Genomic DNA, 19,872 nt, shown 5'->3' with positions numbered 1-19,872 from the left:
GAGTAAATGAAAATAAATCACGTAAAAAAAGATGTTTATAAATGCGATGATTCTGAAATAAAAAACAATGAATTAAAAACAAAATTGATAAAATAATCTCTGCAAATTAAAGATGATTTTCTTTGCCGGCTTTGATAATGTTGAGACTAAATCTGATCCAATAAAACTGATCTGACCATTTAAGAAACAAAACACTTCAAACTTAAATACAACTAAACAACAATTTTAAACGACTACATTTTCAGACTTCTCCAAAGGGCTTTTTGCTTCTTTACAAACAGGAATGTTCTTGAGATGAAGAAACCTGAACCAAAAGTTTTTTGAAAAGCTCAGATTTGGGACTAAAACTAGAAGCAAGTGTAATAAAAAGAAAAAGGTTGCAGATTGGAAAACATGGAAGTATTGTAGCGTCTTAATTTAGACAAGCATTTCTTGATGTTTATTTGAGTGAAAAACAAGAGTTTGTTGTCGGCTCTTTGACTTTAAAGGAGAAATTAAACTTGATTTGTTGATAGTTCTGAAGCAGAAATAAATAACCAGTCAGCAGATTGTTGTCTCATTCATTCATTAAACAAACAAAAGCAGTATATACAAAGAACAACATTCTGTCTGATTGGCTTCATCTTCAAGGTTCTTCAGACGCAAACAAAAACCAAAAGGGGACTTTTTACTTCCTGAGTCTATCTCCACCGGTTCCATTGTTCCTGGAACCTTTTTTGGGGTGAAAAAAGTTTCCCCGTTACTGAACTGAAATACAGAACCCGATCTCCTCGAGGCCTTGTGGAAGTTCTGGATGATCCTGGCGTTCCTCAAAACTCCAGCAGCAGCGTCAGCGGCTCCGCAGTGTTCAGGACCGTCTCCTGCTTCTGCCCGTAGACGCCCTGCTCCACCGTGGCGCCCGCCTTGGTGCACTTCACCGAGCCGGACATGAAGTCCCGGCAGGCGGCCACCAGGTTGGAGAAGAGCTGGGCGCCGCGCCACAGCTCACAGCCGCCTCTGTACTGCACCCGCCTCTTGGCCACCGGCTCCCCGAGCAGGGAGTCCTGGGGTATGAATAGAACGCTCCCGGGGAGGTCGAGGACAGACACTGAGTGGCCCGTGTCCTTTCGGAAAAGCTTTGTGGTCATCAGGCTGCTGGCTATTGTGGAGAGGACAGAAAACAATAGGAGAGGCTGCATTTATATAGTATATCTATCTATCTATCTATCTATCTATCTATCTATCTATCTATCTAGATAAAGTTAGGCTCCAAAGACGTTCAGAATTTGTATTTATTGAAGGATAGCCCCTTGAGATGTAGCAGATTGTGACAAATATAAACTCAGAGACAAAAGCATAATTACAAGATAAAATAAAAGATACAGAGAGCTCGCTCTCACCTCAACTAAATTCATTTAACAAATTAAATAAAAAATAATCTAACTAAATCAATAAAAAAATGATTTAACAAACAGTTAAATTAAATAAAAGTCCCAAAAAATGTACAACACGTGTTTAAAATAATTAAAAAGGTTTAAATACAAAAATAATCTAACAAATAGATAAATAAAATAATAATACGTTTTAAAATTTAAATTACATAAAAGTGTTACAAAACCTGTCAGATTAACCTGTGGGAAAAATATTTATTTGTTTCTTCTGACATATCATCTAGAAAATGATGCTGTGATCTCTTCAATTATAACATTTATTTTTTTATGTATTTTATTCAACCAGGCAAGTTGACAACATGCACAGGGGCTCAAAAAAAGAAATGTTAAAAAAATCTTTTAAAGAACTCGATCACCTCAAGCAATTATTTATATATTAAATAACAAATCGTATTTTCCTTAATTAAACCTAAATATCAGTTTGCTACATATATTTGGCAATAAGACTATTATTTAATGAAGAAAACGTGTTGTCCGAGGAGTATTAATCCGATTATTGTAATATCTGTTCACAGAGTAAGAACACATCTCACCCATGTCATGAGCGACGTCCTCGGTGGCTCCGTTGAAGAAGCACACGTACACAACCATCCCCTCCTGGATCTGAAGGACACAGATTGTTCACTGGAGACACTGGAGTGTTTACAACGTGTGCGTCATGCCAAAGCATTATTTTATACTTGGGGAAAGTTGTGCATCTTAAAGTTTAAGCATAACAAAATACAACAAACTTTCCTAAAAGGCGTTTATTTTTCTCCAAAATGAAGTAAAACATGTTAGCAGTTAACGGATGTTTATATGCAAACATCTAGCGTGTTAGCGTGCCAACATAAGCATGACGGTCGATGGTAAAATCACACATAAAAAATGTAACAAAGTTAATTTGAATAAAAGTGTATCTAAAATATAATCACACAAATAGACAAAATAAAAATCCATCTAACAAATAAAATAGAAAATTACTCTAACAAACAAATTAAATATGAAAAAAATTCAAACGAAATTAATTAAAACCGAGACAGTCAAACAATGAGCCAATATAATCTGTATTATTCAATGAGTGAGTTTCTAAAGAGTCAAATAATATAATAATATGTCAACGTTCACGTTAATGTTTGTAAAAGGCCGTCTGGAGGCCAAGAGGTCAAGAAACACCAGATCAATAGAAATAAACAAAACAACAAACAACGAGAGGGAAACCTTCACCTCGGCCCACTGGGCGTCGGCCCCGTCCAGCGCTGGCTTGATCTTCACCTTTGCCTTACTGCACTGCTGGATGACGGTCCGGGCCTGAAGGCTCCTGGGCCTCGAAAAGGGAGCCGAGCTGCTCGCACACAAATATATAGCCGTCAATACATGTACAGTAATACTACTACTACTACTAGTACTACTACTAGTACTAATGCTTTGAAGCATTTTAGCTGTCGCCATGTTGTTTTTTGCAACTAGTTAAGAGGAAGTAACCAAATCTGGACTGAGGAGGAGTGCCGTAGAGACGCCATATATGTCTGTTACAGACCTGTCAATCACCTTGTAGCCCCGCCCTAAAGCATGCCCTGCTTTATGGTCTGTTGGACTCTAAATAACCATAATTTACTAAATGAACATCATGCTGTATTGAAGAAGACTTGAAACTAGAGATTGAGACATAAACTTATGTTTACTGAGGGAATAAATCAAGAGAGAAGTAGAGTCATTTATATAGACTTCTATACAACCAGAGAAGTCGCCCCTGGTGGTCAGGAGAGAGAATGCAGCTTTAACACATGAAGCATATACTTCTATACAACCAGAGGAGTCGCACCCTGGTGGTCAGGAGAGAGAATGCAGCTTCAACACACTTCTGCTTATTAGAAAGGGAGGTTGCCGCCTGTTATTTTTGTACGCACCCGTCCACCTCAGGAAGAGCTTTGGCTGGCTGTGCGATGGTGAAGACGGGCCAAGGTTTGGTGCTCGGGGCCACTACAGGCTCCAGACCGCCGCTGGCGCTCCTCCTCGCCGAAGACGCTGCCTCCAGGTCTCTCTTTCTTTTCGCCGGGCGCTGGACTACGCCGTAGCTACGGGTTTGGTTCTGCGTCGACGGCCCTCCTCCGCTCGCGGCCTGTTCGCGCTGCGCCGGGAGCTCAGGCAGAGGACGCGTCTCCGAGAGAGGTTTGGTTTTGTCCTGGACTTTGACAAAGTGATGAGTTCTGGCGCTGCCCTGAGGCCCACTTGTCTTTATCTGGTGCAGAAGTTGGATCCGCTCCTCCTGAACCTCAAGGCCGCTTTGGCTCTCAGTGACTTCAAACTGCGGAGGCATCCCTCGCCTGACGGGCAAAAGTCTGGCCACAAAGGGGACGTTAGGGATCCTCCGCTGGAGGATTATGGGAGTTCTGGGCTGGAAATTGATGGGAGTTCTTAGATGGAGGAGGATGGGGATTCTGGGCTGAGATCTGATGCGAGTCACATGCTGCGGGGGCAAAGGGCTCTCCTAGGAATCAGATGGGAGATGTAGCATTTTAGCGAAGCGTTATCAGGAATTTCAACGGAAAATAGTCAATCAATGCATCTAAATTCAGTAATTATCTATATATATTGTAGTTTTTTATTGTTTGTGGCCTAACTACACGTGAGGGATTTGCAGGAAATGATGCAGCGTGTAATCTAGTGCCTCACTGGGTTCCTCAATATCCATTCTCGACTCTTATTTCCTTGGTCACTTGACCTTAGAACTCAATCAAGGCCCGCCATCTTAAAAAGGACATCCAAATTATGATTGGGATTATTTTATATAAACAAAGTAAGTAGGAGTACAACCCAGACATTTCCTGTCGCTGCTGCTTCACATTAAAAGCGCACGACTGGCAAAACACAGGGTGGCTTTTATTGTGAAAAGGCGACAGGAGACACATTTGACGGCGATTGTTCATTAAAAACTGTGTCTCCAGAATAAAATGCGTTTATAGACCGGATTACGTTTCGTTGTACATTTAAAAAAAGGTGGTTCAACGGTACAGTCTGAAGCCGAGAAACCTACCACTCGGTCCTCTGAAGTCGATTCCGGCTGCCTCTCTTCTTCATCAACTTCCACACCATCATCCTCGTCATCGTCGCTGCAATCATTGCCGTCCTTCCCACTGTGAGGACACAGACAGAGTAACTATTTGTTAAACTTATTTGTAATGTTTGTATGAACTCAGATGGAATGAATTTATTTGAACCAATATGATTATTTGACCAAACCAATACACATAGGGCTGTGCGGTATACCGGCTCTATTTGAAACCGGTATGAATTTTTCATTTACTGCATGGCCATAACGACTGTTGTCGCTCTTCAGCAGACAGCCACCTTTATTTCTTCACCTCTAAGGGCGCAGCAGTCGGAGCTACTTATGTGTCATGGTTGTAACTTCAGTCATGGTTAAAACTTTATAACAACAATCAATTACCCACAACTAACGCTCTTTAACAAGGTAAAACACCACGACACAACAGTTTGTGACACAAACTATTTGTAACACTAATAATTGTAATAATTGTGCCGAACTGCATGCTGGGTAGACTCGCCTACTTCACAACAAGCAGAAACTCTGTCGCAGGAAGAGACAGACCCTTCCTGGTTAAAATAACGACGTTATCAGATAGTACAGTGTATATTTATCGGTAACTTTTGAAAAATCAAAGTGAAAAAACACCGAAAAACGTACATTTACAGACATCTGTCTTAACGACAGATCAAGTTTTCGAACACATCCACTGTCTATAAAATCAATTTAGATCAAATGAGTTAATACAACTCATTGGAATTGAAACACATAACTTGAAAGTCTACCAGAAGTTGATCAAACTCAAAATGACTGAGTCATTATGACTGCAGTTCACTTTCGAGTTCATGTTAGTGTATCACTCAAGTAACTACAACTTTCTATGCCATTTAAGTTGGGTTAGCTTACTTATTTTATTAAGATGAGCTGGTAGGTTTATACAGTGTACTATTACTAGTACTGCTTCTTGTAGTTTATCAATGACGAGAAAACACCTCAGTCCCGCTCAAGGACGGCCACTCAGCATTCCAGCAGGAACAGAAAGCCGCTCTTTACCTGTCGAGGTCATCGGGTATCTGTGGTGATGTCATCGCCTCTAGAGGAGAGTCTCCTGGCTCCGATTGGTTGACTGGTTTCTTCCTCCTGCTGCACTGCGAACAGCTATTGATCCACTGCAGCACATCGGTTCTCATGGTTTTCCAGAAGTACCTGATGATGATATCATGTTGTAGAAATGAAAACAGCATAATAACAGCATTTTTTTAAATTATTCTTAAAAAGAAGTCATACAGTATCAGGATTATTAACAGTATGTTCGTTAAACAGACTTTTATCAAATATAACATCGTTGATTTTCTTATATGTATGCAAGAAAATGTAAAATAAAATAGGTTTCAATGAAAGTAATAATTTTTAGGAAAATATACCATTAAATTTAGTTTTCTTTTTAAGAAAAAATGGTAGAGATAGTATTTTTGGAATTATAAAGGTTATTCGTTCGGGTAAATATATAAGTTTACATATTACATACAAAAATATATATAAGTTTATATATTATATATACATATATATATACATATATATATATAAAATATATAAGTTTATATAAAAAATACAAGTTTATATATTATATATATTTTTATTTGTATGTATTCATACTGTAAAACATTCAGCAGCTATTATTATGAATACAATATTGCATATTTCAGTTAAGATTTTGAGGATATTCAGTACAAATTTCCACTCAATCCATTGAAAAAGAATAACCAGTGAAGCTAAAAGACCCACAAACTTCTAAAATGCATAACTAAAACCTAAAGTATTTGGGATAGAGATATAGGATCTGAAGCGATGACGCGCTTCTGAAGAATCACCAAAGTTTCCTCTCATCTCTCGACAAAGAGGATTCGTGAGGAAGAAGATACCGCTCACCTTTCGTTGAGCAGCCTGAGACACTTGTTGACGTCGAGGTGGTTCAGCTCGTTGTGGTAATCGTTCAGGGCGGCTTCCACTCGCTGCCGGCTCCTCAGAACCAAACGCACCCGGTCGCCTCTCACGATGTGCAGCTCGCCATCTGGAGCCCAGAGAGCAAGGTGGACGCATTTTATTCATAAAGAAGACTTGAAACTAGAGATTGAGACTGTAGAAGCTATTTACTAATATTATAAGTTATTTTTATTCACAAGTAGCATTGTTTAATTATAGTTGTTTACTTAGTCTTTAGTTTGTTAATTGGGTAATGCTATGGGCACCTGGTGTACTTAAACGAGTAGGCGGGTACAGGACCGAATGCACCTGGGTAGGCTTATGATTTTTTTTACCAGCTCAGCGACAGCGTCACCAGCATCAGATCAGGTCAAGAGGGAAAGGCAGCATGGGGGGGGGGGGGGGGGGGGGGTTCTTTGTTATTTTGTCTGTTTGTTTGTTTTGAAAAGTTACAATAGACCTCAGTAAAACCGGACTCCCGCATAAACCCGGCATTCTTTTAGCTGTGTCATTTACATAACCTACGGTGCATCAGTGGCTTTTTGATATGGGTTTATTTTATTTTATTTATATTTCTTTTCTTTTATCCACTGGACAAATGGCCACTACAGAGACATAAACTCATGCTTACAATGTTTACTGAGGGAATAAATCAAGAAAGAAGTAGAGTCCTTTATATAGACTTCTATACAACCAGAGGAGTCGCCCCCTGGTGGTCAGGAGAGAGAATGCAGCTTTAAGATACAGATTCCTTCCACCCAATTGCTTTGATAATTTTGTTATAAATTAAGTACTTTGTAATGTACTATGCCCGTGTGTCGTGTTTATGTGTCCGTCTTGAGACCCTTTGGACCATAATGTTTCTATAAAATCGAAATTAAAAAAGATCAGATCTTTTTTGTGCATATATTCTTTTACATTCCCTCTTTAAATAGTTTAAGGCTCCACCACAAACTACATAGACAACACACAGTTCAGCCTTACTTTGGTTCAAAAGAAATCACAGAGAAATGGACTGACCTATGATTTATTCTGAATGTGTTTGGATTCTGGTTCTTACAAACCTTTGATGGAGAACTTCTTGCAGAACCTCCTGAAGGTGTTCTTCTCCACGTAGCTCAGCCCAGGAGGATATGTGCGTCTGCTAAGGTAGAGCTCCACTGCATCGTACTTGGCAAAATAGGCCTGCTCACACAGAGCGAGCGATAAATATAGGCAGAACCTTACATTGAATCTGATACATATAACATTTAGTTAAGCGGGAACCTACGTACCTCCTCCCCTGCAGGCTGAGTCGGACCTCTGGACAGAGTCTGTGAACGAAAGACACAACTCAAGCTTTTAAAACCGACAGCGCAGGAGTTGTACGAGCAACGGCTTCTTGTCACAGACTCGCACTTCAACCGCTTAGCTTGTTCCGACGCACTGAAAGCAACTCGTGAGACTCACCGCTGAGTTGCCGTGGACCAGCAGCGTGGGCACGGCGTCCGGCTGGACAGAGACCTTGACCCCGCTGCGGTCGAAGCAGTCCTCGGTGAAGTGGGTCGAGCAAACGGACGAGCCGAGGCGAGGATGCCAGTTGGGACGGCCAACGGCCTTCAGCCACTGAGTCAGCAGGGCGAAGTTGTCGAGGGGAAACCTGGAGGTGGAGACGGACGAACACAGATAAAGTAATATTAATAAAAAGTAAACATAATTCTGGAGGTCCTCTGTTGACTGGCTTCAAATGCACCACTTGTTTGTCTTCACTGAATAAAGAAAAATATAAAACAAATCCACAAAATGTCCTTTTTCTGTCTCTTAGAGGCGTCTGGTAGTTGGAGTCACCTCAAGATTTACGTGATTAAAGTTGTAAATGTACACGCAATTTTGTATTCATTTTAGTAATTATTATTAGTTAGTTAGTACAATTATGTGACACAGTTTTGCTGCAGCCTCATTAAAAGCAGTAACATTACCTTTATTAAGTTAAAGGTTATTTTAATTGTCAGATACCGACGTACATGAGGTTTGGAGAGCACCAAGGGTGTTGTCTTTACAATAATTAGTAAACTGTTCACCACAACCTTTTGTATTTTTGAACAAATAGCTTATGTAGAAACCTTTTCTCCCTTCAGGTTTCCAATTATTGGTTAAACAGTATTTAAAAGTTGTATGAATCTTTTGATTTCCAGAAGTATTAAATCTTCTTCTGAAGGCTGTGATACGTGTAATAAAATAAGTATTCAACTATAGCAAGTTTAGTCCTTCACCTTTTTGGGTGTAATCAAGGCCGGCAGTAATAATTATGCACTAGAATGGTGTGAAATTGCATAGATTTAGTACAATTTTCAAACCCAATAACTCAAAGTATCTTCTATTTACTGTAGAAATTCAGAATGCATGTTAATAATTAATACTGATACCGGCCAGCACACACGGCACATGTGAATAAGTTCCGACACTTCTGAGTTTTCCCCACTTAAAGCGCTGCACATAAACCACCCCAACCGTCCCTTTAACATAGAGAAATGCGCCCCTACTTGTGGAAGGTGAGGCCCAGGCCTCGCTCCACCGGCCCGCAGCAGTTGGTGCAGGTGGAGACGCTGCAGCGGAGCCACTTCCTCTTGGTTCTGTTGAGGCAGGTGTCGCAGCTGGAGATCCAGCGGGCCAGGTCGCGGGTCATGCTGGCCCAGTAGAAGTGCTTGGTGATCTCCCGCTGGCAGATGCCGTGGCCGTAGTGACCCTGGTTGTCGTGGAACTGCTGCAGGATTGAGGTCACCTGTGCATCGAAAAGTTGTTTTTTTGAGACTCGAAAAGGAAACCTTCAGATGCCGTTACAGAATGACTTGGGATATAAACCTCCTCTTTGCTGCGTGGCACTCGGAGAGGAGGAGAGACTCGCGTGTACATCAGCACTCCATCTGAAACAGCAGAGGAAGGTTTCTGAAGGTGCTACAATCTGGCTCACGGAGGGTAAACCAAAGAAAATCACTCTTTCCACTCACCTTTGAGGCCGAAGCGCTTGGCCATCCTCTTTAAACCCCCTCTGGCGGCCTTGCTCTGCATGGGTAAGACTCTGTGGCTCAGGTACCTGCAACATGAAAACCCTTTAGCACACGATGAGCTAAACCAACGGCATGTGAAAAGAAGTCGGGTGGAGGATCTACTCTGCAATCTGGGTGTAGGCCTTGAAGCTCGGCTCGATGACGGTCTTCCTCCTCTTGAGCTCCAGCACTGCCTGGACCTCCCTGGAGTCCGGATCGGGACCTGGTAGGCAGTACCGGTGCTCCTGCAGCTCCGTGGGGGGGTTGGAGCGATCAAAGGCAGGCTCGGCGGGGTCTGCAGTTTCTGCAGCAGCTGTGGAGAGGAGGTCCTCCAGGGTGCTGGACTGGAGGAAGTCCTCGTCTGAAGGGGCCGGAACCTGAAAACCAAGAAAGGTGGAAACATTTAGTGAAGATATTACATCTTTATGCTTTTGCACAATTTACTGTTTTTTGATTTGAAATCATTTTATTTCAGCTTTCTTTCATGAATTGTCTTAGTTTCTATTTTATTTTATTCGTTTCATATGTTTTACGCCTTTTTTGTGGTTTATGTAAAGCACTTTGTGGAAAGGATAACTTTCTGAATGCTTTCCTTTTAATTCATTCCCTTAAAATAATGCCAACGCCAATAAAACAATACTTAGCCTAATTTTTTTTCATGATCTTTTAGTGGACTAATTACTTTCTTCTTCACATTTCTAACTGAACCTCACAAGACAGAAGGGAAGTTAAAACAATATAGTATATTGAGAGCATGAATTGATATTTGCAGGAGGGATTAGTTTAAAAGGGACAAAACAAAGATCATTTCAGGCTACATATATTCACAATAATATTAAAGTGTAAATTCAAGTTAATGGAACACAAATAATCTAGAAGAGTGATTCTTTACCATTTTTTGATTATGACGTCATTTTTGTAGAGGCCCGAAGAATTACCGGTTAACAGTAAAGATCCAATAAAAGACAAATATGAACATGATATTTAGTTTGTTTCATTATTACTTGTGGAGGTTTCGGATCTAAAAGATTGGGCGACATTGATTTAAACCTTTGTGTCCTCCTGGACAACTCTTCGCAAAACATATTTCTGCTCTTATTGCTGTGCTTTTTGTTTTGAATGCAAGCTCCTGCGAGGTTGGCCTTTTGCTGTGCAGAGGCTAGAGGTAATTTAGCGCCTACTCTTTCCGTGTGTGCGGCCCCGCATTGTGTCACCTCGTCCTCCTGCACCGCCGCCACGGAGACGACTGTGGGCACGGCGTCTGGCGACAGAGTCAGCTGACCCCCCTCGCCCGTCGAGAAGCAGGCCGGTTCAAAGTGTCTGGAGCAGAGGCAGGAGTTCGTGCGGAGCGAGCCTTCGTCCCTCTGAGACAGCAGCAGCCACCTTCGCCGGCGCTCTGCGTCCTTGGGAAACCTGCAGGACAGAGTTTTGGTTTTCAGAGCTGAAAGACAAAGAGACCGAGGGAGAATCTGCCGGTGGAGTACCGCAGGGCTCCATCATAGGTCCCCTTTCATTCTCATTTAATGTTCTTCCTTTGGGGGACGCTTCCAATCACTGTTATTTTTAATCTTCTTTTTTTTTTTTCTTTAATCTTCTTTTAACCATTAACACACACAGTTGTTGTCTCTGAGACATGCATGTTGCCTTCTATGTTTTCATCCAGGTTTTTGGAAGGCTCATGTTTTTGTTTTTAAAGTACGTTCAAGAAATTACCTGATTTGATGTGATTCAGCATGCGTCGCTAATAGAGCATTAAGAGGGAACAGAAGATAAATCCTTCTGATTCATGTAATAATCAAACAAAGAACTGCGTCTTCTTCCATTTCTTTTAAGTGACAACAGACAGCTTTTCGAATGTTTGTCTTTCATGGCGTCCGACCTGTGGAAGCTGAGTTGCGGGTGCATGTAGCTGGAGGCGTCGCAGCCGTAGGCCAGGCAGAACTGGACGGGCGGTGCGGGCGGTTCTGCGGGGGTCCGACTCTGGCAGAAGGTACACTGTTGGATCCAGGCCTTCACTGCCTCGGTCACTCCGACCCAGTAGTACATCAGCTGTACAGGAGACAGAAATGCTTGCTGTTCGTACGACTCCTTTAAAATATTATTTTTTTTATCACAATCACCATCATTAAAAATAAAACTCACCATTATCTCCTTGACGACCCGGACCCGGCCCGCGTGGCTGTTGTTGTCGTGGTAACGGGCCAGGATCTCCCTCACCTCCTCGTCGCTCCTCACGACGCGGAGGAGGCGGCCTCGGTACGAGCGCAGCAGGCAGCCATCTGGAGGATGGGAAGCACATTTCAGGGTCAAGCATTTGAGGTACTTGGTATATTTTTATTTTCAGATACTTCTACTACTATACTTCTACTTTAGTTACTTTACCGCAAGTCCTTCCTTCCTGCTGCTGTCAGGCTGCACAACCAGCTGAGTTCGCAGTAGACCACAAATCACTTCAACTGGTGCAATTTAAATAAAAAAATGTTTAACTTTTTTTATTCTGTCTGTACATATAATATTTATATTGTGGATTCTTTGCCGTTTTTATTACTGCTTATTTATATTACTTGTTTTTTATTTTACTATGTGTCTCTTGTGTGCACTTTACCTGTCTTCTGCTGTAATCCTGCAATTTCTCCACTGTGGGACTAATAAAGGATTATTTTATTTTATTTTTCATTGCGATTATTAATATAAATCAACTGATAAATAATGTGTTGAGTTACACATCAGTTTATAAAGTAACTAAAATCAGCTAAACTTTTACTTTGATAATTTTTTCCAAAAATGAACCATTATGAAATTTTAATTTTGGTACTTTAAGTACATTTTGATGCTAATACTTTAGTACTTTTACTGGCAAAATATTATAAATGATGGACTTTTACGTGTAACAGAGTATATATATTTTTTAAACTGTGGAATTACTACTTTTACTCGAGTAAAATGTCTGAATACTTCTTCCGTGAATGCTTTTCCTGGTTCAAACTGCTAATTGAACGTATAGGACGTAGGATTATATAGACTATATAAGGTCGAAGATTTTCACCCAAATATTTTTTGGGGTTTGTATTTGGTTATTTGTTTTTTGGGTTTTTTATTTGGGTCTACGCAACAAACATGTAAAACAAGTTTGATTTGAATTACTTTTATTGTCCAAATTCACTTTATTGTTGCACTGCACCCACTTTTGCACCAACGTTGCCTTGTGATAAGTTACATTAAACTATCCTGTGAGTTTAATATGAAAAAACACAAATTAGTGATCATGTTTACATGCTTGTTACGTATTAAACGTAGGTTTTTTTCTCAGTCAGAGTGGATATTAAATACCTTTATAGATGAAGTGCTTGCTGGCCGCTCTGGTCACTTTCTTGGAGCTCTTCGATGATTCGAGGGGAAACGTTCCCGTCCGCATGAACTGCTCCACCCGGTTCAACAAGTCAAAAGACGGCATCTGTGAGAGGAGATGGAGACGAGGAGGTGAAGAGGAACTCCTGGACTGAAGCTTCAAAGAATAGTCCTTTTATTGATTAACAGGCTATGACATTTTTCATAAATGTTAAGCTTGTCCAAGTGATAATTAATAGATTATTCCTGACTTTTATACATTGTATATTGAAAACCTTTAGATATTTGTATTTGTTTTCCATCCCTCTTAGTTCATATAATATAATGAAACGCTATTGATGACACCATATAAACAAAGCATCAATTGGTGGTTTGTTAATATTAAATCAGAATGTTACATGTTGCTGTTAATAAGCAAATCCTTTATATTGATTGCAGCTGAATTTTATGACATTGTCATTTAGCAAAAACAAATAAACTTCAATTTCTTAATGACTTCATGGACAATGTCGTCATTATTGTTGACAATTTATAAGCAATCAATCGATTAATTGGAAGGAAAATAAATAAAAAATTAGCTACTATTTATTGATGAGAATTACATCAATCGAGGTGGGAAAATCAAACAAAACACGCAGACTGTCGCGGTGCCTCTGACGTCACGGCACGTGACGCTTAATGTCGTTGAGTGAACGCTTTTATCGTTATAAGTGTCCCAACGGAAGAAAAAAAAAAACGTTTCCCACCTTCAGAACATCTTGCGTTCGGTACACACAAATCCTCGTTACACCGCCATCAACTTTCAGTGGGAACTAAACGGTCCATGCGCGGTTTCTGCACGTGACCAGTCGGTCAATCGACATGAACTGTGCTTCACTTCGTCTAAATGTGCAAAAGCACCACACAAAGTGTGACATTTCAGCTCAAACTAGACGCTAAATGTGGCGTTTGGTGGTTCGCAGGTTTAAGCTCGCGGCAGCAACCTCGTAACTTCCGGTGTCGTAGATTTCAAAATAAAGTTCACATTTAGCTAGTGACTTTTTACTTTAAAGAAAATATCTTCATCTATGTTTATATATATATATATATATATATATATATATATATATATATATATATATATATATATATATATATATACACATATACATATATATGTATATATATATTTATTAATTGAGACACAAGTTTGAACTATATACTATATGACATGGTTTTTTGTTTATGTACGAAGATTTGTAAACTTCAAAATAAATAAAGATTTGCCAATACAACTGAAACAAAGTTTTTTTTGTGTGTTTATTTTACAATTTTGTTTGACTATCTATGAATCATTTTTAATGTATACAACTATTATTCGAATTATTTGCTTAACTTTCTCTATTCATGTACTTATTTCCGTCCTTGTGGAGCTGAAACGTCTACATTTGAGCCTCAATCAATAAAAGATGTATTTTATCTTAATTTAAACATTTTTAAATTAGTCGTTATTGTAAAACAACAACGACAAATAAAAAATAAAAATATTAAGACAAAAAAAATTGTCAGTATCTGAAAGGTTATATCAGTAGATTAAATTATTGATTATATAAAGATAAACCTAACACAGCGACTGTTTAACGTTCATGTTTACAATTATTTTGTTTCAGATTATGTGTTTTGTTTGATGAATTTGAGGTCGCAAAGAGCGCTTTTTTTAAAGACTCACAAGTTACACAGACAGCAGATAATTATTGTCGAATACATTTTACAATTTATTCCCAAACATGCGTGCTTTTATTTTGGCGGCAAAACAATTAACCGGAAAAAGCATTGCTCGCACTTGCTCCTGACTTGACAGATAAACGGGTTTGACGCAGGTTGTAAAAGCTGCTGTAACCCAAGTTTACTGAGTGCTGTTTATTTCCGGTCCTTGAAAACGCAGCTGCTTGCCTCCTGCTGGCCCGGAGGAGACATGACACCCTGCATCACTGACTCACAGAGGACACATTTTCAACATTAAACTACGAAGAAGTACTCAGATGCTTTACTTAAGTAAACTTAATAAAGTTTTTTAATATGTAAAAGACATTATGAACTTTGTGTTTACTGTCAGGTCATTGAAGTGCAGTAAAAAGTACTGAGATCAAGTGGGAAGTTGTAAATAGTAGCATGAAATTAAACTTAAATTGGCGCTTAAGTTACATTCCACCACTGGTATTCTTTACTGAATTAGTTTATATATCTGTTTTAATTTTTCATGAAATGATTTTCCTCTTTCTATTTTAATCCCTTCTGTTTGTGGTGATTGTTTGATATATATATATGCACTGTTCAAAAAAAGCTAGTCCGTTTTGCCAAAATTCAATTTCTGCAACTCAAAATGCTTCTCAATATCTTGTGTGGCCCCCACGTGCTTGTATGTGTGCTTGACAACGTCGCGGCATGCTACTAATGAGACGACGGATGGTGTCTTGTGGGATGTCCTCCCAGATCTGTCTGAAGGTATCAGGGAGCTCCTGTAAAGTCTGAGGAGCAACCTGGCGGTGTCTGATGGACCGAAACATAATGTCAGAGGTGTTCTATCGGGTTTAGGTCAGGTGATCGTGAGGGCCATTCAAGTGCATCAATTCCTTCATCCTCCAGGTACTGCCTGCATACTCTCTACTCTCAGACTGACCTCCAGCAGGCCACTGGTGTGAATGTCTCTGCCCAAACAATCAGAGCCAGACTTCATGAGGGCGGCCTCAGGGTCTACGTCCTGTAGGGTGCCCTGTGCTCACTGCCCAGCACCGTGTAGCTCGATTGGCATTTGCTGTAGAACACCAGAATTGGCATGTCCGCCACTGACGCCCTGTGCTTTTCACAGATGAGAGGAGGTTCACCCTGAGCACCTGTGATAGACGCTAAAGGGTCTGGAGAAGCCAAGGAGAATGCTGTGCTGCCTGCAACATTGTTCAGCATGACCGGTTTGGTGGTGGGTCTGTGATGGTCTTGGGAGGCACAGACCTCTACAGGCTAGAGAACGGCAGTCTGACTGCCATTAGGTATCGGGATGAAATCCTTGAACCCATGGTCCTGAGGCACGACAATGCCCGGCCTCATGTGGCAAGAGTATGCAGGCACTACCTGGAGGATGAAGGAATTGATGCACTTGAAGCACGCATACAAGCACGTGTGGGCCACACAAGATATAGAGAAGCATTTTGAGTTGCAGAAATAGAATTTTGACAAAACGGACGACCCTGCCACATAATCTTTTCACTTTTTGGAGCAGTGTATACACACACACACACACACACACACACACACACACACACACACACACACACACACACACACACACACACAGGTGGTGTTTTTATGAGCTAGCGTTCTTCTTCTGTGTTTAAAAACTTTGGGAGTTTGAATGTCATTGTTGTTTTTATTTTTTTATTATTATTATTTTTTATCACAAATGGATAAATCAAATATCAAAACATGAAGTCTTAGCGGCTGTTTCTGGTCTTGTTAGTAGATATTTAGACATTTTGACCTCCATGCTGACCCCAGCTCAGCTTCCTCCATCAGAAGTCGATCAGATGCGTGTAGGGTCCGTTGGTGTCGAGCTTCAGCACTTGTCTGTTCCCGTACGTCCCGTGTTTCACCGTCACTTCAGCTTCAGCCGCCGCCAGCTGCCCCTCACACAACGAGACGAAGGCGCCGTAGAGCCGCAGTCCGTCCTCCTTGCTGACGTTGTCGTGGTACTGCATGGCTCTGCCTTTGGCCTTCCCGCCCAGTGTGGCCTGAGGGACGATCAGCAGGCTGCCAGGGAGCTCCGACACCGACACCATCTTCCCCGAGTCGGACTCGCACAGCTTCAGGTTCAGCAGCGTGGACGCTGGAGGGGAGGATATGGGTTTACGCCTCAGACCGTCACGGTGCGGAACAACACAAGAATACACATGTGAGGGAAAAACACACACAAGTATCACAGAAGTCAAGATCAGAAGGAGAAAGTTGTTGAAGTTGAGGAGGTTTCACTGGGAGGAGATAAAAAAAAAGTACAACATGTACTTCTGAGATGTAGTACAGTAAAAAATACAATAGTTACTTCTGAGATGTAGTACAGTAAACAGTACAATAGTTACCTCTGAGATGTAGTTAGGTAAAAAGTACAATAATTACCTCTTAGATGTAGTACAGTAAAAAGTACAACAGTTACCTCTGAGATGTAGTAAAGTAAAAGGACAATATGTACTTCTGAGATGTAGTACAGTAAAAAGTACAACAGTTACCTCTGAGATGTAGTAAAGTAAAAAGTACAATATGTACTTCTGAGATGTAGTACAGTAAAAAGTACAATATGTACCTCTGAGATGTAGAACAGTAAAAAGTACAGTATATACTTCTGAGATGTAATACAGTAAAAAATACAATATGTACCTCTAAAATGTAGTGCAGTAAAAAAGTACAATATGTACCTCTGAGGGTTAAAAAACTATGAAAAATACATCCAAATATGTAAAATATGTAAATATAAGTGAAAAGGATGCAATGTGCAAATATGTTGACAAGAAATGTGCAAATATTAAAAGTATAAAGAAGATGCTCAACGTGCAGACATAATAATCTAACAGTGCTTTAATGTGACAAACTGAGCCAGATGTGGAGACTTTATATTTCATATATTATGTTTATGTTTCATATATAAAATGTGTCTCACTGACCCATCTTGGGCAGGAGGTCGTCCGAGGCTCCTTTGAAGAAGCAGATGTAGATCACCATTCCTCTGTCGATCTGAGAGAACAGAGAACAGAATACATCATCAGTGAGAGGACCAATGAGGAGCCAGCGTTCACGGTCAAATACCTTAAAATTGTTTATTTAACTTATCTTATTATTGTGATGCCAATGACACACAATATCCCACTTTTAAATCATAACTACTCTCTAAAAATAAAGGTATTTATTGTTTTTATTATTTGTATTGTTTTATTTTAGGTCTGTTTATTGTTTTATTCTATGTCTATTGTTTATTTTATGCACCTTTCACCTAATCAAATGCCTTGTATCTGGAACGTAGTTGGCCAGTAAATGATTCTGATTAATAATTTATAGTTTCCTTGTCCTCAAAATGTTCTTCATGTTTTGTTTTTTTTTTGCTATTTTTTAATCCAATGTTTCCTTATTTTTCTTTAAGTTTTAAATGTAATGCATTTCATAGTCCCAGTGAACGCGAATGAGATGTTCTCACCTGGACAAACTGAGCCTCTGAGAGTTCCACTGCGGGCTTCACCTGCAGCCTGGCCTGCAGACACTGCTGAAGCACCGCCCGCGCCGCCGGAGCACCGCCTCTCTCTGTCATCACTGCTAAGTTATACAAAACAAGCGTCCTCTCTGCTGTTTTGAGTCTGCAATGCAACACGAGGAATTTGAACACCATTAATTTATGAACTGACAGACTGGTTCAAAATCCCAAAGAGAAAACTCACGCGACACACTTCCGTATTGACGTCAACTGAACGGGGCTCAAAGCTGCGCATTATTTTCGCAGTGTTCATTTTTCTTTCTTTCTCTTGTTAATGTGATAATATGAAAATAAAGAACAATTTCAAACTGCAGCACACAAAAAAACACAGTTAAAGTAAATACATCTCGTCTTCCTGTGTGAGATAAATGTGATTTTGTAAATAAAAGTAAGAAAAAGAGCAACAAAACAAATATGCATGTTTTAAAATATAAGAATACTCAAGACCATTAAAGTAGACGACAGTTTGACAGTTTTCTTATGCATCTTTGTTAAAACACATGCACATTTATTTTTCAAAAGAATCAAGTATAAATTAATTAAATGTGTGGTTGCAAGTATGAATGCTAATTATCCAGTAAAAATGATGCAGTTACGCAGTGGTGGAAGAAGTGTTTAGATATTGTATATATGTACCTCTGAGATGTAGTGGAGTAAAAAGTACAATATAGCATTACATGGAAATGATCGAGTAAAATACAAGTATCTTGAATTTGTACTTAAGTACAATTCTTAGTTACATTCCACCACTGCAATAATAGGCTCGTTCGTTAGAGCTGCGCCTCGCCTGGAATCCAGACGAGAGCAGGCGGCCGCAGCAAGATTCGTTGACAAAAAACTGCAATCAAGTCAGACAGTTGTCAGCTGTCAGCTGTGTATACGCAGGAAGTCACAGAAAAATGTACTTCCTGTTAGTTCCAAACTTTTGTTTACTTGTAGTTTACAGATCACGTTTGGATTTATTATATGTGTTTATAAATATATATTTATGTAAAAATGAGTGTGTAGCTGCATCCTTTGGTCTTTTGATGTCTGCCTGTGAAATACATTACTAGTAGTTTTGATGTGTGTTGTATAAATACGACACGTGGTGTTTGCTGTCAGATCTAAGAGCCAATCAGCTCTCTGATGTGGCAAGAGCCAGGCGTTTCCCATCATGCACTGGGCCAAGCAGTCGGGGGAGAGCCACTGCAGCGCCTGCCTCTGAAATCGACGGTCGGCTTAGTCTTGTGAGAGTATCGTTGACCACGTGTGCATGACGTCAGAGCAAGTCGGGAGCAAGTCGGACACAAATCTAGCCGGCATGCATTGCGCACTGATCGCCGCCGATCGATTCTGCGCAGAACTGGCTCATCTCGAACAAGCCTTATCTAATTAAGATCCAGATCATTTTCAAATTGGATTGATTATTCAGTTCTATTGTTGATTCACAAACTGATTAATGGATCGATAATGCATGTATTACTAAATATAAAGAAATAAGTCTGTGTTTTTTAATAAAACAGTAAAAAGACACAAAGTTATTAGACTTAGAAAAATAAAAACTAGCTTTTATTTTTTTTAAAGAAGACATAAAACACGCATGCGTACTTTGCGCAAGCTTGACGCGCACCAAGCTAGCTAGCTGAGGAGCACCTAAACAGCTAAACATGGCTCAGTTCTCATACAGCAGAATATCTCATCTACTGAGAATTTCCGGTCATAAGCTTTCGGTTTCACGAACCGGGACAGAAGTAAAACCGGGACCTGCGTGTTGTGTGCAGCTCGCACGCTGCCAGGTGAGATACC

At 40.1% G+C, this 19,872-nt stretch overlaps 2 protein-coding genes and 1 long non-coding RNA gene across 3 annotated transcripts; all 3 read right to left on the bottom strand.

The window, feature by feature from the left end:
• Positions 1–622: 622 nt before the first annotated feature.
• Positions 623–6,452, bottom strand: LOC306744057 (uncharacterized protein). Its single transcript, XM_079226628.1, has 7 exons — positions 6,388–6,452; positions 5,512–5,664; positions 4,447–4,546; positions 3,320–3,900; positions 2,637–2,754; positions 1,964–2,033; positions 623–1,138 (listed from the first exon to the last, which is right to left on the bottom strand). Exons 2-7 carry the CDS (start codon positions 5,646–5,648, stop codon positions 810–812), a joined length of 1,335 nt encoding a protein of 444 aa, XP_079082754.1. The 5' UTR covers positions 5,649–5,664; positions 6,388–6,452; the 3' UTR covers positions 623–809.
• Positions 6,453–6,497: 45 nt separating this feature from the next.
• On the bottom strand, positions 6,498–7,727 carry LOC306747666. Its single transcript, XR_013771146.1, has 3 exons — positions 7,716–7,727; positions 7,506–7,626; positions 6,498–6,529 (listed from the first exon to the last, which is right to left on the bottom strand). It is a non-coding gene; the product is annotated as an uncharacterized lncRNA (long non-coding RNA).
• Positions 7,728–16,245: 8,518 nt separating this feature from the next.
• On the bottom strand, positions 16,246–18,205 carry dtd2 (D-aminoacyl-tRNA deacylase 2). Its single transcript, XM_079231543.1, has 3 exons — positions 18,031–18,205; positions 17,504–17,573; positions 16,246–16,674 (listed from the first exon to the last, which is right to left on the bottom strand). The coding sequence occupies exons 1-3, from the start codon at positions 18,139–18,141 to the stop codon at positions 16,361–16,363; spliced, it is 495 nt and encodes a 164-aa protein (XP_079087669.1). The 5' UTR covers positions 18,142–18,205; the 3' UTR covers positions 16,246–16,360.
• Positions 18,206–19,872: the final 1,667 nt, after the last annotated feature.

The sequence above is a fragment of the Taurulus bubalis genome, assembly GCF_910589615.1.
Source record: "Taurulus bubalis genome assembly, chromosome: 1".
NCBI lineage: Eukaryota > Metazoa > Chordata > Actinopteri > Perciformes > Cottidae > Taurulus > Taurulus bubalis.
The sequence above is the reverse complement of the archived record's forward strand: the minus strand, read 5'-3'. Positions and strand labels throughout refer to the sequence as shown.